Source organism: Gobio gobio (genome assembly GCF_949357685.1).
Source record: "Gobio gobio genome assembly, chromosome: 22".
Taxonomy (NCBI): domain Eukaryota; kingdom Metazoa; phylum Chordata; class Actinopteri; order Cypriniformes; family Gobionidae; genus Gobio; species Gobio gobio.
Genome location: NC_137118.1, coordinates 19562352 through 19587387, shown reverse-complemented (window position 1 = coordinate 19587387; position 25036 = coordinate 19562352). Strand labels below are relative to the sequence as shown.

The 25036-nt window shown below is 37.9% G+C and overlaps 1 protein-coding gene across 1 annotated transcript; it reads left to right on the top strand.

Moving 5' to 3' along the window:
- Nucleotides 1-620: 620 nt before the first annotated feature.
- On the top strand, nt 621-24358 carry dbh (dopamine beta-hydroxylase (dopamine beta-monooxygenase); the record flags this gene model as incomplete). The annotated part of the gene is made up of 12 exons (XM_079803847.1): nt 621-947; nt 3387-3533; nt 6933-7190; nt 10547-10723; nt 12660-12762; nt 14000-14166; nt 14686-14829; nt 17560-17598; nt 17889-17948; nt 20802-20929; nt 21453-21612; nt 23812-24358. 12 exons carry the CDS (start codon nt 621-623, stop codon nt 23944-23946), a joined length of 1845 nt encoding a protein of 614 aa, XP_079659973.1. The 3' UTR covers nt 23947-24358.
- Nucleotides 24359-25036: the final 678 nt, after the last annotated feature.

Sequence of the window (25036 nt, the reverse complement as noted above, 5' to 3'; positions counted from 1 at the left end):
CTTCTGGGTTCTCTGAAAGCTTATAAAAGACATGACGGTTGAAGACATTTTAGCCAATAAAACCCAGTAAAAAGCCAAACGTTTAACAATTAAATGTTATTTTCACATGCGTATGATCTATTGCGCTATAACATCACCAACCGTCTTAGACGTAAATTATTTATAATTTTCACATCTATATGAACAAAAAAAGACAGTACTGCACAAATCCGCCCTTCTCACTCACAACAAGCAGATGTTGGGAAAAAAAAGTTTGACCAGAGGGCAAAATAAACAATTGAATTTTCGCTAACCCAGCTAATTGAATTAGCCAGGACAAAGTAGAGGCTGTCACAGGGTCGTGCTCTTAAAAGCCAGAGAGAGTCCACAGCCAACAGAAGTGGACCAACACGAGGACCAGTGAACACCTACCAACTGTGAAACCCATCTGAAACGGGATCTAGGAAGTCAACAGAAGAAGAATCGATTCGGGACTTCTCAAAAGATGACAGCATAAGGAGAGAATATTACATCAGTGAGATCAAAAAAGAGATATTTTTGACGAATAACTTCAAGACAGCCCAAAAAGATCATACTAAAGAACAACAGAAACGGCCTTCAAAAAGGAGCCCATATAGGCTATGCGTATTCTCAACAAAGACCTGCGGTTGCAAGACGTCACCCTCATGTACCTCACCGTTTTGACCACTGTGGTGGTGCTCTTGGTGGCATCCTACCAGGCTCCTGCGGTCCACTCCAGACCCACCCTGGCCTACCACATCCCCTTAGACCCCTCAGGTCAGCTAGAGCTGTCCTGGAACATCAGCTATCCCACCCAGGAGGTCTATCTAGAGGTGAAAGTCAAAGAGCTGCACCATGGCATTTTACTGGGCATGTCTGATCGGGGAGAGCCCACGAACGCCGACTTGGTCCTTCTGTGGGACGACGGACAAAAATCCTATTTTGGGGTAAGAATAGTCCACACGGTTTGATTTTTTTTTCTTTATGGTGTTGCACATGTGCTCCGGGGATAGTGTAGTATTATGTGCTTTTTAAAATACGTATTCGAGATGAGTAGAAATAGGATGCAACATAATGCAGAATCTTTTCCATACAAGTGTTTTTCTGTTTTTGGTAAAGGGATAGTTCACCCACAAATTTAAATTGTCATCATTAACTCACCCCACCATGTCATTCCAAACCTATATGACAATTTCTTCTGTGGAGCACAAAAAATATATTTTGATGAATTTTTCAACTGCTTTTGTCCGTACAATGAAAATCAGTGGGGTCCAATGTCGTTTTGGACCCCATTGACTTGCAATGTAGACAAAAAGTACATTTGTGTGTTCCACAGAAAAAAAACAGAAGTCATTCAGGTTTGGAACAACATAATGGCAGATTTAAATATCCCTTTAAGAGACCGTACTCAACTTTTTTGTTTTTGAATAATGAACAACTAATGACGAATTTCTAACCTCTCTGTCAAAGCAACCTCTCTCCGTTGCTCTTGAGTCTGAAGTGTCTTGCTTTATAGATCTTGTTATGATTGCCTGGCTACAGCAGACACCCACACACCCGTCCATTTCCAGTTCAGCCGTAGTGCAATGCTCCTTTCTAACATTGAGCTGAACAGCTCACATCTGGGTTTTGCCCGCCGCACCCCAAATAAAGTGGTTGAAAGTATAAGGTCAGGCGCGTGTCAAGGCCCCTCTTCATTCATTATGTATGATTTATTTCATTATTTTGCCTTTGGATTGCACAGTTCTGTCCGTTTTGAATAAATGTTGTATGGCCTTGCCTCCCTCGGCGTATGTCAAGGAGAAGAGTTACTGACAAGAAGTCAAAACATTGTAAGCTTGCAGTAAATTCTGGAAAAGATTATTGCTTAAAATGGATACTCTCAAAATTAATTATAAGTAGTTTTACATTTTGACAAATTGGTGGCAAACTTTTTTCTAAAAAATAAAATTTCACGTAAAAACACGTAATTTTTTTCCCCTCCTGTTTCCTCAGGAGATCAAGTTGGGTAGTTGATATATTAATTATATATACTATACTATGGAAGCTTGTTTCCGCCACAGAACACAAAATTTAAAAAGGTAATTCCGACTTTTGTTCTCAAAATTGCATGATATAAAGTCGCAATTGCGAGTTATAAAGTCAGAATTGTGAGATATAAAGTCATAAATTGAGTTATAAAGTCAAAATTGCACGATATAAAGTCGCAATTCTGAGAATAAAGTCAGTGTTTTTTCCCCCTCAGAAGTCAGAACTGCGCATTATAAAGTCAGAATTATGATATAAACGTGCAATTGCGAGAAATCAGAATTGCTTCTATATATAGAATTTATATCTCAATTCTGACTTTATAACTTGAAATTCTGATTTTATATCTCGCATTTCTGACTTTATGACTCGCAAATGCGCATTTATATCTCGCAATTCTGAGAATAAAGTCAGGGTTTTTTCTCCCTCAGATTTGGACTTTATAACTCGCAATTGCAAGTTTCTCACAATTCTGAGAATAAAGTCAGTGTTTTTTCCCCCTCAGAAGTCAGAACTGCGAATTATAAAGTCAGAATTGCGTGATATAACATCAGAATTGCATGATATAAAGTCAGAATTGCGAGTTATAAAGTCAGAATTACAAGTTATAAAGTCACAATTGCGAGTTATAAAGTCAGAATTACGAGTTATAAAGTCACAATTGCAAGAAAAAGTCACAATTGCTTATATATAGAATTTTATATCTCAATTCTGACTTTATAACTCCCAATTCTGACTTTATATCTCACAATTCTGACTTTATATCTCGCAAATGCGCATTTATATCTTGCAATTCTGAGAAAAAAGTGAGAAATTGTGAGATAAAAAGGTTGCAATTATCTTTTAAAATGTTTTATTCTGTGGAGGAAACAAGCTTCCATATTATACCATTAAAAAAAAATTCAAGAAATGTATACAACATTTATTCTGCAAGGATGCACTACATTATATAAAAATGACATTTAAAGATTTCTGTTTCAAATCAATGCTGTTCTTTTGAACTCTATACATCAAAGAATCCTGAGAACTGTTTTCAACATTGAAAATAATAATCAGAAATGTTTCTTGAGCAGCAGATAATCATATTAGAATGATTTCTGAAGGATCATGTGACTGAAGACTGAAGTAATGATGCTGAAAATGTAGCTTTGGTCACAGGAATAAATTACATTAAAACAGAAAATAGTTATTTTCATTTGTAATAATATTTTACAATGTTACTGTTTTTACTGTATTTCAAATCAAATAAATTTAGCATAGGTGAGAAGAAGAGCGCTATTTCTAAAAAAATTACTTACTAACTTCAAATATGATGAACAAAGCTGATGTTTTTTGTGATTTGAATTTAATATTCTTAGGATGCATGGAGTGATAATGAAGGCAGAGTGATGTTGGACACTCAACAGGACTATCAGCTGCTGGAGACTCATCAGTCCACTGAAGGCTTCTTCCTGCTCTTTAAAAGACCATTCAGCACCTGCGACCCACACGACTACATCATAGAGGCATGTTACTAACAATCACAAAAGTAGAATAACAGATAAAGGGGGTTGAGGTAGGACAAAGAGACATTTGAATGATAATAGAAAGCAACAGTCTGGTTCTGGAAGTAAAAACTTCATTATTTTTCTCCATAGGGAAATTGATTTTGAACAATAACTTTGAAACCTTTAAAAAAACAGACGAAATGTGAGCTATTCGATAGCATTTGCTTCTGATGAAGCCGTCTACCTGCATATTTTCATTATATCATATTTAACAGTATTCCTAGTGAAAAACTGCATTGCTCATGATGCTGTACAGAAAATTACAACAATCAGTGAGTCGAAAAAAGGAACACAAGCCAAAATAGCTCTTTAGCTCCACACACTCCCATGAAGCACTGCGAATGATGTAATCAAGTCGATCTCTCTATTCTCTCAAAATACTTAAATATTTGAGTATTTACACAAACATACATACATTTATACATATACATACACACACACACATACATATATACATAAAAATGTGTGTGTATATATATATATATATATATATATATATATATATATATATATATATATATATATATATATATATATATATATATATATATATATATATATATATATATATATATATATATATCAAAGGTGTTCTATCGGGTTGAGGTCAGGACTCTGTGCAGACCAGTCAAGTTCCTCCACACCAATTTCGCTCATCCATGTCTTTATGGACCTTGCTTAGTGCACTGGTGCGCAGTCATGTTGGAACCGGAAGGGGTCACCCCCAAACTGTTCCCACAAAGTTGGGAGCATAAAATTATCCAAAATGTCTTGGTATGCTGTAGCATTAAGAGTTCCTTTCACTGGAACTAAGGGGCCATGCCTAACCCCTGAAAAACAATCCAAGACCATAATCCCCCATCCACCAAACTTTACACTTGGCACAATGCAATCAGGCAAGTACCATTCTCCTGGCAAATTCCAAATCCAGACTCGTCCATTGGATAGCCAGACAGAGGAGCGTGACTCCAGAGAACACGTCTCCACTGCTCTAGACTGGAGTCCAGTGGCGGTGTGCTTTACACCACTGCATCCGACACTTTGAATTACACTTGGTGGTATAAGGCTTGGATGCAGCTGCTCGGCCATGGACACCCATTCCATGAAGCTCTCTACGCACTGTTCTTGAGCTAATCTGAAGGCCAGATGAAGTTTGGAGGTCTGTAGCTATTGATTCTGCAGAAAGCCTCAGCACGCGCTGAACCCGCTCAGTGATTTATTGCACAGGTGGCAACCTATCACGGTACCACGCTTGAATTCACTGAGCTCCTGAGAGTGACCCATTCTTTCACAAATGTTTGTAGAAGCAGTCTGCATGCCTAGGTGCTTGATTTTATACACCTGTGGCCATGGAAGTGATTGGAACACCTGAATTCAATGATTTGGAGGAGTGTCCCAATACTTTTGGCAATATAGTGTGTGTGTGTGTATATACACTCACCTAAAGGATTATTAGGAACACCATACTAATACTGTTTTTGACCCCCTTTCGCCTTCAGAACTGCCTTAATTCTACGTGGCATTGATTCAACAAGGTGCTGAAAACATTCTTTAGAAATGTTGGCCCATATTGATAGGATACCATCTTGCAGTTGATGGAGATTTGTGGAATGCACATCCAGGGCACGAAGCTCCCGTTCCACCACATCCCAAAGATGCTCTATTGGGTTGAGATCTGGTGACTGTGGGGGCCATTTTAGTACGGTGAACTCATTGTCATGTTCAAGAAACCAATTTGAAATGATTCAAGCTTTGTGACATGGTGCATTATCCTGCTGGAAGTAGCCATCAGAGGATGGTGGTCATAAAGGGATGGACAGAAACAATGCTCAGGTAGGCCGTGGCATTTAAAAGATGCCCAATTGGCACTAAGGGGCCTAAAGTGTGCCAAGAAAACATCCCCCACACCATTACACCACCACCACCAGCCTGTACAGTGATAACAAGGCATGATGGATCCATGTTCTCATTCTGTTTACGCCAAATTCTGACTCTACCATCTGAATGTCTCAACAGAAATCGAGACTCATCAGACCAGGCAACATTTTTCCAGTCTTCAACTGTCCAATTTTGGTGAGCTTGTGCAAATTGTAGCCTCTTTTTCCTATTTGTAGTGGAGATGAGTGGTACCCGGTGGGGTCTTCTGCTGTTGTAGCCCATCCGCCTCAAGGTTGTGCGTGTTGTGTCTTCACAAATGCTTTGCTGCATACCTCGGTTGTAACGAGTGGTTATTTCAGTCAAAGTTGCTCTTCTATCAGCTTGAATCAGTCGGCCCATTCTCCTCTGACCTCTAGGATCAACAAGGCATTTTCGGCCACAGGACTGCCACATACTGGATGTTTTTCCCTTTTCACACCATTCTTTGTAAACCCTAGAAATGGTTGTGCGTGAAAATTCCAGTAATTGAGCAGATTGTGAAATACTCAGACCGGCCCGTCTGGCACCAACAACCATGCCACGCTCAAAATTGCTTAAATCACCTTTCTTTCCCATTCTGACATTCAGTTTGGAGTTCAGGAGATTGTCTTGACCAGGACCACACCCCTAAATGCATTGAAGCAACTGCCATGTGATTGGTTGATTAGATAATTGCATTAATGAGAAAAATCAACATTTGTACACGAGAAGATTTATCTCTCTCCATCGTTTTTGTTAACAGTGCTTCATGGGATTGCAGTTCTTTCCCTCACTAAAGCCGTTACGTACACAATCTTTTACCTTTGTCATTTTGTCCAAATTTTTTTGCTTAAAATCAAAGTTTGTAACGTTATGATTCACCTTGTAGCTGATTGGCTTGGTTCAGGGCTTAAAACTCTTTAACGAAGGCTTTTTTTAAAATGCCTATGTGAAAAATTAAAGGAAAAAATACTTTCACAACAATCGCTGCTGAAAAAGAGGGCACTGTTGCACTCTATAGTCCTTAGTCAAGTAAGACGCCGTATTGAATATAACACGGGTGAAAACAAGGCTGTGAGGTACAGATAGACTTACAGTCTTTACAATGGTACGCACTGTATAAAGGAGTTTATGTCTACTGAAAGTTTTTGTTTTGTTCTTCAGAAAGATGTTTGGTAAGATGAAAATCGGTTTGTTAAACAACAGTACAATCCATTGAACGCGCTGTTTTCAAAAGGGTCAGAAAAATAAAAAATGTTTTAGCTAAAAATGTAAATTGTCCTTATTTACCCCTTTTATTCTTCAATGAAATACAAAATAAAATGTTTTGAAGAATGTTTGTGCTGCTCATTTCCATAGACTGAACATCATCAACATTCCATCTAACAGTCATATGAGTCTGGAAAAACATAAGGGTGACTAAATGATAACCAAAGTAACAACAGAAATCCTTATTTTCAGGAAGGCACGGTCCACATAATCTACGCCATTCTGGAGCATCCAATCTTATCTTTCCATGAGCTCAACATCTCCCGTCTCCAGACTGGCGTCCAGCGAGTTCTGCTCCTGCGTCCAGACACTCCGTCCATCACTCTCCCAAAAGATGTCCACACCCTGGAGGTCCTGGCCCCTGATGTCATCATCCCCACACAGGAGACCACTTATTGGTGCCACATCTATCAGCTCCCGCCTAATCTGCCCAAGAACCACATTGTCATGGTAACTTGAAACTCTTGGAGCCACTTTAACCAATTATAATGGTCTTCAGTCAGACACATTTGTAAGTTTGGAGTGATGTAAACTGAACCTGATGGAAGTATGGAATTGTCTTAGGCAATCATCAGTATTGCTATTAATCATACTGTACTTAGAGTATAAGGTTTGGACAAACCCCTATGGGGCCGTTCACATAGAACTTTTCTTGCTATTAAAAATGCTAGACATAATGCTGAAGAATGGAAAATATTCCCTACATTGGACATTAAGCTATATATTATATTCAAATACAGTATACGAGTACGGATTAGGAAAGAAAACTGATGTAAAGTGCCGACAATTGGTGCATGACATCATCTAGTGACATTTAGCGGCTTTTCAAGAAGGCTTTAACTACTTACCATTACACTACTTTGACCATTGCACCAGGTCTCGCTTCTTTTCAGTGAATTGCAAATGAGCACTTAGTCAGAAATTTCACCTTTTAAACACACGTCCATTTTGAGATTCTGCGCTCTTTTACGCTGCTCTCTCGAGTTTTCCGTCTTCGTTATTTTCGGCAACTAAATTTCTCCTGTTTTATTCAACCTGATCTCATGGAAATATATAATGTTACAAGGTAGCGATTTTGTGTGAATTTGTACAATGTGAATCATACAAAATCGTACGATTATTAAAGCTACACTGTGTGATATTTTCCCCCATCTAGCGGTGAAAAGGTACAGATAGACTTACAGTCTTTACAATGGTACGCACTGTATAAAGGAGTTTATGGAAAATAAGTATTTGAACACCCTGCTATTTGACAAGTTCTCCTACTTAGAATTCATGGAGGGGTCAGAAATTGTCATCGTAGGTGCATGTCCACTGTGAGAGACATCATCTAAAAAAAAAAATCCAGAAATCACAATGTATGAATTTTTAACTATTTATTTGTATGATACAGCTGCAAATAAGTATTTGAACACCTGAGAAAATCAATGTTAATATTTGGTACAGTAGCCTTGTTTGCAATTACAGAGGTCAAACGTTTCCTGTAGTTTTTCACCAGGTTTGCACACACTGCAGGAGGGATTTTGGCCCACTTCTCCACACAGATCTTCTCTAGATCAGTCAGGTTTCTGGCCTGTCGCTGAGAAACACAGAATTTGAGCTCCCTCCAAAGATTCTCTATTGGGTTTAGGTCTGGAGACTGGCTAGGCCACGCCAGAAGCTTGATATGCTTCTTACAGAGCCACTCCTTGGTTATCCTGGCTGTGTGCTTTGGGTCATTGTCATGTTGGAAGACCCAGCCTCGACCCATCTTCAATGCTCTAACTGAGGGAAGGAGGTTGTTCCCCAAAATCTCGCAATACATGGCCCCGGTCATCCTCTCCTTAATACAGTGCAGTCGCCCTGTCCCATGTGCAGAAAAACACCCCCAAAGCATGATGCTACCACCCCCATGCTTCACAGTTGGGATGGTGTTCTTGGGATGGTACTCATCATTCTTCTTCCTCCAAACACGTTTAGTGGAATTATGACCAACAAGTTCTATTTTGGTCTCATCTGACCACATGACTTTCTCCCATGACTCCTCTGGATCATCCAAATGGTCATTGGAAAACTTAAGACGGGCCTGGACATGTGCTGGTTTAAGCAGGGGAACCTTCCGTGCCATGCATGATTTCAAACCATGACGTCTTAGTCTATTACCAACAGTAACCTTGGAAACGGGGGTCCCAGCTCTTTTCAGGTCATTGACCAGCTCCTCCTGTGTAGTTCTGGGCTGATTTCTCACCTTTCTTAGGATCATTGAGACCCCACGAGGTGAGATCTTGCATGGAGCCCCAGTCCGAGGGAGATTGACAGTCATGTTTAGCTTCTTCCATTTTCTAATGATTGCTCCAACAGTGGACCTTTTTTCACCAAGCTGCTTGGCAATTTCCCCGTAGCCCTTTCCAGCCTTGTGGAGGTGTACAATTTTGTCTCTAGTGTCTTTGGACAGCTCTTTGGTCTTGGCCATGTTAGTAGTTGGATTCTTACTGATTGTATGGGGTGGACAGGTGTCTTTATGCAGCTAACGACCTCAAACAGGTGCATCTAATTTAGGATAATAAATGTAGTGGAGGTGGACATTTCAAAGGCAGACTAACAGGTCTTTGAGGGTCAGAATTCTAGCTGATAGACAGGTGTTCAAAAACTTATTTGCAGCTGTATCATACAAATAAATATTTTAAAAAAATCATACATTGTGATTTCTGGATTTTTTTTTTAGATTATGTCTCTCACAGTGGACATGCACCTACGATGACTTTCAGACCCCTCCATGATTTCTAAGTGGGAGAACTTGCAAAATAGCAGGGTGTTCAAATACTTATTTTCCTCACTGTATATGACCAGTGAATATTAGTTTCTGTTCCTCTCAATTCCGATTTCGTTTTAACTCCTACGGTGGCCGATTTAGTCCAAGATTAACATGGCTTCCAGTTCGACCTCGTCCACATTCGACACGGTGCCATCGAGTGTTAAAACGTGAAGCTTGAATTTACAGGTATGTCCCTCTTTGGCTAATGTACTTTCAAGATGGAGGGCCAACATGGTGACCCGCATTCGAACCCCTCACCCGTATGTATTTTCAATGGCATATTATAAACTTACGAGAATACTTTATTACTTGAAAGAAGTAAATATACATTAATGAGCACATATATTTTTGAAAGAACTAAGTATTTTTAGCTAAGAATAAACTAAAAAAGTTACACAGTGTAGCTTTAAAAAAAAAAAACTAAACATACCTGTCTCTGGGGTGTAACTAGGGGGCCGTTTACACGACACCGTTTTCAACAAAAAATTGAAAATTTTTGATATGTTTTGGCCATTCATTTACATGACAAGAGCTTTAAAAATTTCAAATTGCACATTTTTTAAAATTATACCACGATTGTCGCTTTGTAAATGACAAAAACACGAATCTCTAAAACAAATGGTGTATTATGTGTTCATTCTATAGGCGCAAAGTGTTTCTTTACAAAGTGTCAAGTGACATTGCCATCTACTGGCCTCGCGTGAATAATATAGAATTTTTTATCGTTTTCGCGGATCAGTGTGTTTTGACAACATTGTCGTCTATACGCGAAAAACACAAAGGAAAATGTTTTCAGTTTTTAGTGCATCGTTGTTGTGTAAACGCCCTGAATCGGATGAAAAAGTACAAATGAGATCATATGAATTAGCCACCAACTCACCAAAATGAAAAATAATTACAATCTGTCATGAGATTGTGTTGGTTTTATTGCACACTCAGTAAAATGTGCTTTCTAACTTATTTCCCCCCTTCTGTTTTTCTGCAATTTATATCTCTTCATCTTTTTTTGCAGTACGAGTCTGTAATCACTCCTGGTAATGAAGCCATTGTTCATCACATCGAAGTGTTCGAATGCTCTCCTCAAATCGACACCGTACCTCAATACAGCGGCTCCTGCGATTCAAAGATGAAGCCCCGCAAACTCAATTACTGTCGACATGTTCTGGCTGCCTGGGCCATGGGAGCGGAGGTAAATATGCTATTGCATATACAGGATTTGCATAGTATATAATTAAAGCGACAGTTCACTTAAAAACGAACATGTTGTTATCAATAACTCAGCATGTCCTTCAAAACCTCTACGGCTTGCTTACTTCTGTGGAACACAAAAAGAGATATTCTGAAGAATGTTCCCGCTGCTCTTTTCCCGTACGACAAAAGCATAAAATTCAGTAAAACAATAAAATACAATAAAAGTAAAATTACATGTATTATTTAAAGGAATTCAATTATTAAAGGATTAAGAGGGATTTAAGGAAATAAAGAAAAATAAATAAGAAAGGTAAAAGCTCCAGTTATATTGTAGTTATGAAGTAAACGATTTGCAAATAATATTATTTTTCAAATATGCACACATTCACTCTTATTTTTGTCTGCCTAATATGTAAAATTGCAAAACAGGAATGTCAAATTCAGTTATGATTTACATATATAATGTCATATTTTCAATTTAAAATGGTGAAATTTCATAAAAAATGTCAAGTAGTTTGCATCACTTGATATTACTGTCGGTCACTGAACGTTTTTATCGTGAAACAGTTGTCGAATATTAAATGTTTAGCTACTTACATCTTATGATGCACTCTTTCACTGCTATAACTAAAGTGTTGCATTGGAATTCGCACAAAAAAAGTAAGCCCCGCCTTCTTTGATTTGATTGGCCATCTCACTCACTCATTCTGACAGTGATGAGCGCTGTTATTCTTCTGAGGCAGACCAACCTAAAAATTTAACATTTTACATTTGTCATCCTAGCAACAAACTGGAGTACAGCAGAGCAACATCAACAATATCTAATATTGCAATTTGGCCATTTCTAATCCTCAATGTCTATGGTGGTTATGGCCCTGCTTCAAAATATCTTCTTTTTTGTGTTCAACAGCAGAAATAAACGTATACAGGTTTGGAAAAACTTGAGGTTGAGTAAATGATGACAGAATTTTAATTTTTGGGTGAACTATGCCTTTAAGGTCTTCCCCTCTGCTGTAGCTCTGACATAATTCACGATTCACGTATTCCTACTTCTCTTGTCACAAATGTCTACTTTCACGGTTATCCTCTTTGACTGTATCCTTTCACAATGTTTCATCATGAATCACATCCACAGAGGTCACTTTCTACATCAGTTTCTCCCTCTTTAGCGCTAAGTTTGAGAGCTAAAAACAGAACATATGATTATGAGCATCTTTAGGAGGCACACATACAGATGGGCTTTTTCTGCGCCAATTCGCCCACTCTAGGTAGGTGCCAGTCATGGTTTTGAGCAGAGTTGTGAGCCAATCTGAAAGCAGAGGCGTCCTGATAAATCACTTATGGAGCCAAGGACCGATGCCGAGTTTGGAGAGATAGAGAGCGAGACAGGCCTGCAATGAGATTACATGGGAGTACAACAAACACAAATCATGTGTTCTGCTAGCTGCCAATGTCAAGCTGGAGAGATGAGATTATGTCGCGAAATTTAGATGTTTTTCTTCAAGTAGATTGCGGTTTGCCTTTTATTTTTTTCATCATTTCGATTTTAATTTCATTCCGTGTTTTAATGCCATGTGAGAGAAGGAGGGGGAGTGGGTGAGAGCCAGGAGAGTGTGATAGAGAAACGGGAATGGGGCGAGAAACTGGAGGAGGAAGGAGGACGGTTATGTAAAACGGTCTTTCGCACACAAGTTTTTAAACAGATAAGGGTTTAGGGTTTCGACTTTGCAATCCTTCATAAGTCTAAAAACGATGGTCGTGAACTGTCATGGATCTACAGGGCTTTTCTGGCTCTGACTGAGCCGGAGTTGGCATAAGCTTCTTGTGCATTGGCTCAAATATCTTTTAGCCTGCAAAGCATAAATCAAGACGCTACACTGCACCACGATCAATCTTATTAAAGTTCATATAAAGTTCTGTGTCTGTACGCACAGCCGTTCTACTACCCTACTGACGCTGGTTCGCCCCTGGGAGGAGAGAGTTCTTCTAGGTTCCTTCGTCTTGAAGTTCATTACCACAACCCTCTCCTTATAACAGGTATGCAACAGGCACACAAACCATGTGAATTATTTCAGCCCACTTGCTTATGACTGACTATGTTGAAAATGCTGCATCATATAGCACTTTATACTGCTTACTTATACTTTATTTATAATGCTTACTATTAAAAATATATGTAAAATAGCTGACTTTGTAAAATAATTGTAAAACGTAGTATATGCTACATTGTTTAATTTTGATAATAACTAGACATAATATTATAATGTCATGTGACACTTATTACATGCTTTTAGTATCGTTGTGTATAAAAACATCTTTGCCGGTCCAAGAGTTCATTGCATTATTATGGGATACAGTAATCTGCACATTGTGCTTTGTTGGAGACTGTAAATATAATAGGATCAGTTGTATTTCTACAATGTTGGCATTTTTTTTTTGAGGGTCACACTAATATAGCATATAAAAAACTTCTTTATCATTTATTTTTACTTCTTTTTTTTTGCTAAAATTTTGTTTTACCCTTGTACCTTTGTATGATAATACAAATATGAGTTGGTACGTTCAAAACTATGATAAACTAAACAAAACATCTGAATAATAATTTAAAATTATGACACCAAACTATTTTGCCTCATGCACCTTAATGTACATGAATGCAAGGCGACAATTTGATCATAACTGTTTTATACTAATAAACCAACTTTAAAATATAAATAAGAGGTTTTTGCACTATACTTAACATTATGATATATTTTATTTCAGCTTTTGCTGAACAGACATGCAGCCAAGTATGCATGTATTTATGCCCAATTTTCTTTTTTTTCTGCACATATGACTTGGGCAGCGAGCTTTCTAATGTCTTGCATGAATTAATGTGAGAAAACGCTTTTCCGATGTTGGTCGGGGTTGTTGCTTGGCCAAAGATCTTGTAGTTTGTGCAACTTATCGTCGTTGTGTTGTGTAGTATGAGCGTTTCTAAGACAAGACGACAACAGATGACAAGAAAACTTGTTGTGTAGTGTGATAGCACCATGGCGATTCATGTAGTGTGTGCTGTGCTGTCATGGTCACATTGCAGCACTCTACACACTATAGGAACAAAACTCTTAAATCTATAATTTTTTTATCATCATGTTTGTGGTCTCTCACATATGAATGACCGACACAATTATTAGCTATAGTTAAAGAAATACCCATTTTCAATACTGTGCAGCAACCTTTGATTTCTAAAGGCAGAACTATTCATCCCTCGTTCTGTGTGTGTTTGTCACAGGACGCAGGGACTCCTCAGGCATTCGTTTATGGTACACTCCATCTCTGAGGAGGTTTGACGCAGGCATCATGGAGCTCGGGCTAGTCTACACTCCCATCATGGCCATTCCTCCCCGCCAGCGCTCTTTCCAGCTGACTGGCTACTGCACCGACAAGTGCACACAGACGGTCCCGGCTCCTAACAAACATTCCTAAATACTGCATTTCACTCAAGCCAGCCGAATACATTCAAGATGCAGCCGAAGCTGCCACATTCTGACTTGAAGATAAATCTAGAGCATTCTAACTGCATTCAGGCTTGAATTCAATTAAAACACATTGGGTGGCTTCCTGAAGATAGATTAGGGCCAAATTTCAACAAATTATGCAATCAAAGGAGACTAACTCACTTAAAAGTCTAATAAATTAGTCCACAGTGGCAAAAGCTCATCAACAAAAGGAAAATTGTGAAAAACAAAACATTATTATATAAAGAAAACATACTGTATAACTTCAAGGGACTCCTCTATTTGGGCCACTGTCATGAATGATAGTTCAAATCATGTGGTTTGTTGAGGTTAAGTTGCAAAAAGCAACCACTCACAACACCCTAGCAACCCCCCTTAACATTAAAACCACATATTTTTTCATAAAATGTCAAATATAGTTGACATATTAATGATGAAATCTCCATTTTCTGTCCTCCAGGCTCTTCCTGTAGGGGGTATACACATCTTTGCTTCCCAGCTACACACTCATCTAGCCGGCCTCAGGGTGAGAACCGTCCTGGTGCGAGGAGGCAGAGAGGTGGAAATGGTACAGGAGGACAAACACTTCAACACTCATTACCAGGTATTACCAAGTTTAAGTATAGACATATAAGTTCACGTATACATGTTCCTGGTCTTATTGTGCAGGTTTTTCCATAATATTTTATCATAATGTAATAATTCCGCCTCTAACACAACTTTACTTTTCTGCTGACATCACAAAGCCCTCTTATTTTTCAACCAATCCCCTCCAACCACTTGCATAGAGACCACACCCAGCTAACCGTTCATGAGGAAACTGTGATTTGATGAAAATCGAATAAATCAATTGAATAAAAAACAAAACAAAGTAAAATTTAAATAAATAATAAAAAACAAACACATAAACGGTGGTGCGTTGAACACCCTGTTCTGATGACGCAAGAGTTGCAACTATGGCAGCTGAGAAGGCCATTCTTTGTGTTCTTTTTGGAGATTTTTCTCCCGGTAATCAATTCTAATTTAAATTATTTTATTTACTGACTTTTTAATATCTTGTATTTTCCTTCTCATTTTTATGTAAAGCACTTAATTGCCATTGTGTATGAAATTTGCTATATAAATAAACTTGCCTTGCAATGAAGCTAAACATATAAACAACTACATCATCATGTTGATATGCTATATTTTTACTATAAAACTCTTACGACAATAATGTCTTCTAATATCTTCAATTGATGTGTATACTGAGCTGTAGCGGACACATTTGTAAATGACTTTACTTGGACCAATTGCGCGAGCTGTCTCTTTAATACGGCGTGGTTTATTTACATGTTGCTGCTGATTGGGCTGACATTTTTGACATGCCCACCAAACAAGTGAAAGTAAGCTTGTTCGACTTTAACCAGTGATGCGCAGACCGATCGGCGGCTGACTTGAAGCAGTGCATGCCGGTTACAAATGTTGTCCGACTAGAGGCAGCGCCAACGTCACATGACAGGGACGTATGTCAACAAAATGCCGCGAGAGCGATTCAAGAGTAGCCGGCTAATACAGCCGGTGCAGTTTCTGCAGAGCGGCTGCATGGACTCTGATGATGACACAGCTGTTCCATGATTGGCCAGATTCACTGCATGACAGCGATCACGCATTTCGTTTTTATTCTAAAGCCTTCAGCTCCACTAATGCGCACAAATCTGTTTTTTTATAACAGTAAAACCTCCTTTCATGTAGTCGCAATGTTATATTGTCATGTTTATCAAAATAAAACTGATTCAAAATGTAGACCACACTTAATTGATAGTGTAGGCTTATATGTTGAACTTTATTCTTGTACAAACACACGCTGTATTAAGCAGTAGTCTACATAAAGTATTACATGACAATAATGTCTCTGAAACATCTGTGTATTGCCAAATATTGCAGTTATTTCACTTCAGCTGATAAAGTTTGCAAACACAGCGCAGGAAGCACTGCGGGAAGCAGAACGTGTCCGCCTGCACGCAGCTACTCTCGTCGATCAGTTGCCTCCAGCCGCAGCCGATGTCTAACACACCTAATGTATCTCAAACCCTGTTGCACACCGTTTCCAGGAAACATGTCGTTCAACCCGGAAACTGTAGCAAAACGTTGCACACCAGTTTGAGCCTGAACGTGCCCCAGACTGGTCCATCTGACCAATCAGAGCAGACCAATAACAACAGACTGGGTCATCTGACCAATCAGAGCAGAGTAAACCAATAAAAACAGACTAGGTCATCTGACCAATCAGAGCAGAGTAGACCAATCACAACCGGCTGGGTCATCCGACTAATCAGAGTAGACCAATCACAACAGACTGGGTCATCTGACCAATCAGAGAAGACCAATCACAACAGACTAGGTCATGTGACCAATCAGAGCAGACCAATCACAACAGACTAGGTCATGTGACCAATCAGAGCAGACCAATCACAACAGACTGGGTCATGTGACCAATCAGAGCAGACCAATCACAACAGACTAGGTCATCTGACCAATCAGAGCAGAGTCGACTCTGAGAAAGGAGGGGACAGAATCTTTTATCGAACCATTTTAGACACAAAAAAAAGAGGTGATGCTTCAGTGTATATTATGAGAAAATGTCAGTGTTTTTTGATGTTTAATGCATGTAAACCTATTGTAGGAGACCTCCACAACTAAATTAGGAGCCTTTAAAATAGCATAATAGGGGTCCTTTATTTAAGTATTGACTTAATCTCAGGAGAACTTCAAGAAAATATTTTAGTTCAATAGGGTTCAGCTGGAAAACAAAGGTTTGGAACAAAGCAAATATGTCAAGTGATGGATGTTAAATGGTTGTTTCATGTTGACTTTACAATGAACATGGGGAAGGGAAAGTGTATATTTAAGGTGCTGCAACTGTTCACCATTTATTTTTGCAGTTGGCTTAAATACTTTCTAAAACTAAAAATATTTATTTTGGTCTCTTTATAATGGTTTCAGATGATGTGTAACATGTCACATTGACTGCACACTGTTCACTGCTTGAGACGTGTCAACTACCCACGTTTCCCTGCAGTGTACCTGAACAGCTGATGGGTTCATCAAACCCACACGATTTTTCATGCTCACACACTCTTGAAATAAAAATCTTTAAATGAAATAAAAGTGAATGTGCACTGGTGTATTTTTGTGCTGCCTTTTTGAAATCAAAAAGTAACATAATATCGATGCGGTTGATACAATTATAGGCCATAGAAAGGTTATGCTAAATGGTTGGTTAAAATACACACTTTAAAAAGAAACATCAATTAAATACTAACATTTGTAACCTTTTCCCTTTTTTGTGCAGATTATCCGTGTTTTAAAGAAGATGGTGACTGTTTTGCCAGTAAGTTGCTCTTCACACATGTAAAAGCTGAGGGATATTTAGATGAGAGAAAGAGAGACGCTGCAGTGCAGACATTACAGGAAACGCCTGGAGCCAGCAAGCCACCAACAAAAGCACAGATCTACTGCATTTAGACTGTCAATACGAGCACCCACACACACCGCCGAGGCTGCCAATCTAATGCTAACCTGCCAAGAGACATTCATTCTAACATGTTCTACAAATAGCTAAGTGCTAAACCCCATCTGAAAGTGTGTGATTGCTGCTTTGTGCCTTTGTCTACCCCATAGGGCGATGCTCTCGTCACAAAGTGCACGTATAACACTGAAGACAGGAACAAAGTTACCGTGGTAAGTCTGAGCAACAGAATACGCATTGCTTACATGTAAACCGATATGAGCACTCAAATACATTCTCTCATGAGAATTTGGAGGATCTAGACGCCACAGATTGATTGGCTGCAAATCAAACAAGGACAAAATGGAAGGATTTCTCGTCTTATTCTTTATTATATAACAAAATTAATATAATATACAACCCCAAATCAGAAAAAGTTGGGACAGTATGGAAAACGCAAAAAAAAAGAAGTGATTTCTACATTTACTTTGACTTGTACTTCATTGCAGACAATATGAACACAAAATATTTCATGTTTTATCTGGTCAACTTCATGTCATTTGTAAATATACATCCTTTCCTGTCATTCAGACCTGCAACACATTTCAAAAAAGTTGGGACAGTAAAGCATTTACCACTTTGTAATGTTGCCATTCCTTTTCACAACACTTAAAAGACGTTTAGGGACTGAAGACACCAAGTGCTGAAGGGTTTCAGGAGTAATTTTGTCCCATTCTTCCTGCAAACAAGTCTTAAGGTGGGCAACAGTACGGGGTCTTTGTTGTCGCATTTTGCGCTTCAAAATGCGCCACACATTCTCTATTGGAGACAGGTCGGGACTGCAGGCAGGCCAGTCAAGTACCCGTACCCTCTTCCTCCGCAGCCAGGACTTTGTAATGTGTGCAGAATGTGGTTTTGCATTGTCTTGTTGAAATATGCATGGATGTCCCTGGAAAAGATGTCTTCTTGAAGGCAGCATATTATGCTCCAAAATCTCTATGTACTTTTCAGCATTAATGGTGCCTTCACACAAGTGCAAGTTACCTTTGCCAAGGGCACTGACACAACCCCATACCATGACAGACCCTGGCTTTTGGACTTGTTGCTGGTAACAGTCTGGATGATCCTTTTCTTCTTTGGTCCAGAGCACACGGCGTCCATTCCTCCCAAAAAATACCTCAAATTCTGATTCATCTGACCACAGTACACGTTTCCACTGTGTGATGGTCCATCCCAGATGCCTCCGAGCCCAGAGAAGTCGACGGCGCTTCTGGACACTGTTAACAAAGGGCTTCCTTTTGGCACAGTACAGTTTTAACTGGCATTTGTGGATGTAACTACGTATTGTGGTACTTGACAAAGGTTTGCCAAAGTAGTAGACCTAGTAGTATCGCTTATAGATGAATGATGATTCTTGATGCAGTGCCGCCTGAGGGATCGGAGATCACGGTTGTTCAGCTTAGGCTTGCGCCCTTGTCCTTTACGCACTGAAATTCCTCCAGATTCCTTGAATCTTGTAATTATGTTATGCACTGTTGAATGTGAAATATCCAAATCTCTTCCTATCTTTCTTTGAGGAACATTGTTTTTAAACATTTCAATAATTTTCTCACGTATTTGTTGGCAAACTGGCGATCCTCCGCCCATCTTTGCTCCTAAAGGATTAGACCTTTCTTGGATGCTGCTTTTGTACCAAATCATAATTACAATCCCCTGTTGACATCACCTGTTTCAAATCACATCATTATTTAACCATTTTACCTCATTACTAGCCCTAAATTGCTCCTGTCCCAACTTTTTTTGAAATGTGTTGCAGGTCTGAATGACAGGAAAGGATGCATATTTACAAATGACATGAAGTTGACCAGACAAAACATGAAATATTTTGTGTTCATATTGTCTGCAATGAAATACAAGTCAAAGTAAATTTAGAAATCACTTCTTTCTTTTTTTTTTTTTTGCGTTTTCCATACTGTCCCAACTTTTTCTGATTTGGGGTTATAATTCAAATACAATATAATATTAATTATATTACATTACATTACATAAAACCCCAAAGAAACATTTATTTTTATTTTAGCGTAATTAACAGATCAGTGGTTGGTAAATGTCAGACTGTTTAGTCAGTTATTTATTTATTTATTTATTTATTGTCATATTGAATACATTTTTTTATTGTTCAGCCAGGTAAACAAAATAGACATCATCATATTAAATATGCAAATCTAAAAATATAATATAGTATTAAATTAATACTAGACAATTTTCAGAAATATAATTTATGAATCACATTAGAAAGGTACCCATTATGAAACATTAGTTACATTTACAATACAAACAAAATATCATTAAGGAAATGGCTTTTGAAAGCCAGTGCTAATGTACCAGGCCACATTAACTAATTGTTTTACGCCAATAAATTTGGATATTTGGGTAAATGTGAAGTTTAAAACTGGTATTTGAAAGAAAAAAATTTTTATGCCTGTATTACCTCACCTTAAAAGTACCCCTATTATGCTATTTTAAAGGCTCCTAATTTAGTTTTGGAGGTCTCCTGCAATAGGTTTACATGCATCAAACATCAAAAAACACTTTAATTGTCTCATAATATACATTGCATCATCAGCTCTTTTCTCACAGTGTCTGAAAAGGTTCGATAAAAGACCTTTCCGAGAGCCTGCTCTGCTGTGATTGGTCAGATGACCCAGTCTGTTGTGATTGGTCTACTGCTTTGTGTGTTTTGGAAACTAAATTAATAAATTGCCTCAATTATAACTACAGTGTTTTTTTTAGGGTCAAAGTAAATTTTTGCGGGCAGACAATGAAGACCGTAGGCTGGCATTATGTAAATTTGTTACAAACCTATGTACAGTTCGAGTTTGAGTAGGAAGTAAGACTGGAATTACTGACGACTCGCTTCAGGCAGTTCAGAATCGCTTCTTTTTTTCAAACTACATGAAAGCTAATGGGAACTGTGTGTTATGTTCATAGTCTTCTGAAGCCTCTGTATATAAGAGCTTTGTGTGAGAGAAACAAACATTTTACTTCACGTCAAATCAAGTGGCTTTGCTTTCTCACTTCCGCAGGGTGGTTTTGGGATCATGGACGAGATGTGTGTTAATTACGTCCATTATTACCCCCGTACACAGCTGGAGTTGTGCAAGAGCCATGTGGACACAGATTACCTGCAGAAATACTTCAGTCTCATCAACAGGTACAGCACAAGTCAACAAAACACCCACTCAGTCTAAACTAAACCATCTAAAACACCAAACATGACCTTCCTGTTTGACGTCTAACACATCCCAGACAGTCATTACCTCACAATGAGAAGAAAACCTTGAAAATAGCAGCATTGCTGTTGATGTGTCACACCGCTCTGACCCAGTCAGGCTACAACAACAAAAAACAGCCTACCTGAAACTAATGTCTTGCTTCGAGACTAACTGCCTGAGGACAAGAGGAATGCTTTCAATTCCTGTACGAAATCAGAAAAACAGAAATGGTTTTCTTCAGCAATGCATAAACAAAAGGAAGGTGATGACATTTGTATTCATCCATTTCCCACTGGCAAATTGCATTTTTCCCGCTTAAAAAAAAAGAAGCAATTTCACAACGCTGTAGTGGAATCAGACGAATTATGAAAGTGGTTTTGTGGCCATGGAACCAAATGACCACATCTTGAGATGTTTTTGGGGGTGGGTCTATCAAGTGTTATTATATTGTCATCTTTGTAGGTTTCAAGGACGTGAGAGTTGCAGTTGTCCCCAGACTACTGTGGATGACCAGTTCTCCTCACTAACCTGGGACGGCTTTAGCGGGGAGGTGCTGAACTCCCTCTACATGACTTCCCCCATCTCAATGCACTGCAACCAATCCACCGCTGAGCTCTTTCCTGTAAGCACAACATTTAAGCCACGTTTTCACTATCTCCGACAAACATGAAGTCATTCATTTCCAATGGATTAGTTATTAGTTATGACCATATGCATATGCAGAATTTTCAGATACCATTTGAGCTTCGGAGGATGTATTGACATATTTAAACTTTTTTGGAACCACCAAACTGTTTATGGTGTATTCTGACCAAAACGGAAATTAGTGAAAAACAAAGTGAAAATGAGCAATATTTTTGCGTTAAATTGTAAACCTTTAAGCACTATTAAAACGGATGGTTATGTCCAGAATTATTTAAAATTACATTATATTATTTACATTGCTTACAATATCTATGTTCTTCTTACATATTGGCAGTCAATTGTTTCATTGTGAATAAGCGGAGCGTAAATGGCCAGTAACATTTACATTATTGTAACAATATACTTCTAAAAAAGTAACTAATTACATTACTTAGTTACTTTTTATGGAAATGAATGTTACATTACTTTTGCATTACTTCTTCTCATCTGGCTGAAGCTCACTCTCTTCCAGGCCTTGCAGGGGTTTTTTTCTACTGAGAAGTTTAAAGCACCTTCATTGTCTTTAGAAGACAGATTTAGGCCCGGTTTCACAGACAGGGCTCAGATTAAGCCAGGATTAGGCCTTAGTTCAAATAGGACATTTAAGTAGCTTATTACTGGTGTGCATCTTGAGACAAAACAATGGCACTGACATATTTTAATACATCAGTGCATGTTGCTTTCTTGCTCAAACTTGCATTTTAGTCTGGTACTAGTTTAAGCCTTGTTTGTGAAACCAGGGGTTAGCATATTCTGAGAATATTTTCTGACCCACAGAACTATGTATGCCACACAAAATCTCTCTTAATATTACAGGTTAACTCTTTCATTGAAAGTTAAAAGTATTTTGGTACTTTTTGTCTGTTCCCGCGCATCCATTAGCGTGCAAGTCTAAGTGACCATGTTATGGAAAAGAACACATATTAATGTGCAAATGTATGAAGTAATGCATTACTTGACTCATTACATCAAAAAAGTAATCTGATTACACAGTAATGCATGTTACAAAATGCAACGTTTGCGAAAGTTGGTCAAAGTGGAAAGGAGACTTTAACACTCTCACGGACATTTCACTCTCACTCTCACGGACCTTTTCCTGGACCGTTCCCACTTGGTGGAATGACCTGCCTATCTCAATTTGAGCGGCCGAGTCTGTAGCCATTTTCAAGACACATCTAAAAAACACATCTTTTCCAGCAGCACCTGACCAATTAAGAATAGCACTTATCACCCTATTCATTTTCTGTTGGTCTATTTATAAAAAAAAAAAAAAAGTCCTATGTGTTCTGTTCTAGATTGAGACTTGTTACAGCACTTGCATTTTGTTACCCTTGACTGTCCTAGTTGCTTCTATTGCACTCATTTGTAAGTTGCTTTGGATAAAAGCGTCTGCTAAATGACTACATGTAAATGTTAAAATGTTTTTGTTTAGAAATAGTGTTTAAAAATTAACATTTTGTAACAAAAAAGCTCAAACCAGATCTGGAAATGTATATATATATAATTGAAACTCAACAAAGAAAACCTTGAATTTGACTACTATCTCAAACAGATTAAAAAATTACTTGCACACTTGAATAGTGTTGTGTATGTTTACATACATACAATATTACTTCTTAAATATACATAATTGTTTTTGTATGTTTTTAAGTTGTTATCAATTTTCTTTTTTTTACTCATTCTAATATGCTGAGTTGCTGTTCAAGAAATTTGTATTATCAATGTTGAAAACAGTTTTGTGGAAACCGTGATACAATATTTTCAGGATTCTTTGATGAATAGAAATTTCAAAAGAACAGCATTTATTTGAAATATCCTTGCTGAATAAAAGTATTCATTTCTACCACCAACAGTTTCAAGTTAAATCTGTCAAAACTTGTAAAAGAAATGCACAAATTACAATATCTTATGTTCTTGAAAGCTTCGGTAACATTATCGCATGCATACGAATATGTGAATGGAATTTCGAGGTTTAGGGTTCATATAAACAAAACTTTGAAATTGGATTGGATTAATATGGATTGCCAAAAATGAGTGAATGTTACATACCTAATGAGAAAACGATGTCACCTCATGTTGAACTGAATTTAGGATATCTTTACATATTAATGCTCAATTGTACGTATTTTTCTCTTAGGGTCAATGGGAGAAACAGGAGATACCGGTGGTGACGGCAGAGCTCCAGAGAGCCCCGTACCCGTGTGAATTAGACCGTCGAGTGACCTCTCAGAGTGACAACCCCACCGAGGTCAGGTCTGACAGCAGCGCCTAATGCCCAGGCATGCATCTGCCTCCTGCGGAGTTCAACCTTTAGCATTCTTTGCCTGAAACAACAGATTCACACAGCCGCCTGTACACTATGGAGGAGATGTGCGTTAAAGTTATCACATAAATCAATTACTAAAGTACTGTTTTGTGTTTAAACTATTATTTTAGATATTATACATTAACATTTGTTTGAGAAGGTGCAGTATATAAGTGATCATCAGTGGAAGAAACAGCTTTTATATGGACAAAGCGTAAACATTATTGTGAAGTATACACTGAATACTGTCTACTATTTAGAAGATAGTCAAATGGTACACATTTTGCAATTATAAACGTTTCAAATAGTAACAGGTTAAATAATGCATGCTTAATTTCATGGGTGGTGTCCGGTTATCTCAGAAATAAAAATGATCTACAATTTTTATTGGTATTTTGTTTTGTATAAAAACATCTATACAGTCCAATGGAATGAGTCAAGAAGTTGGTATAATTTACGGTTATTTGGCTACACTGGAAAATTGAGTGCAGTGCATTGTGGGATATTTTGCCAAAGCACTATGCTGTATACTTGACCTATTACATCTGACAAAATGTGTAGTTTGCATCCGGGAATTCCATGAGTACAGAAAATCTACACTGCCGTTCAAAAGTTTGGGGTCAGTAAGATTATTTTACAATTTAAAATAATATTTTTTTGTATTTCAATATAATTTAAAATGTAATATGTGATCAAAGTCGCATTTTTCGCATCATTACTCCAGTCTTCACTGTCACATGATCCTACAGAAATCATTCTATTATGCTAATTCGATGCTCAAGGAACATTTATTATTATTATCATTATAATCAATGTTGAAGACAATTGTGATGCTTCATATTTTTGTGGAAAACGATGCATTTTTAAAAGATTTTTTCTCTATTAAAAGAATAGAGAGAACATATTTTTGAAATAGAAATATTTTGTAATGTTATAAATATCTTTACTGTCACTTTTGATCAGTTTAATATATCCTTGATGAATAAAAGTACTAACTTCCATCAAAAATAAAAAATACATCAAATAATTTTACAGACCCAAAAGTTTTGAGAGTAGT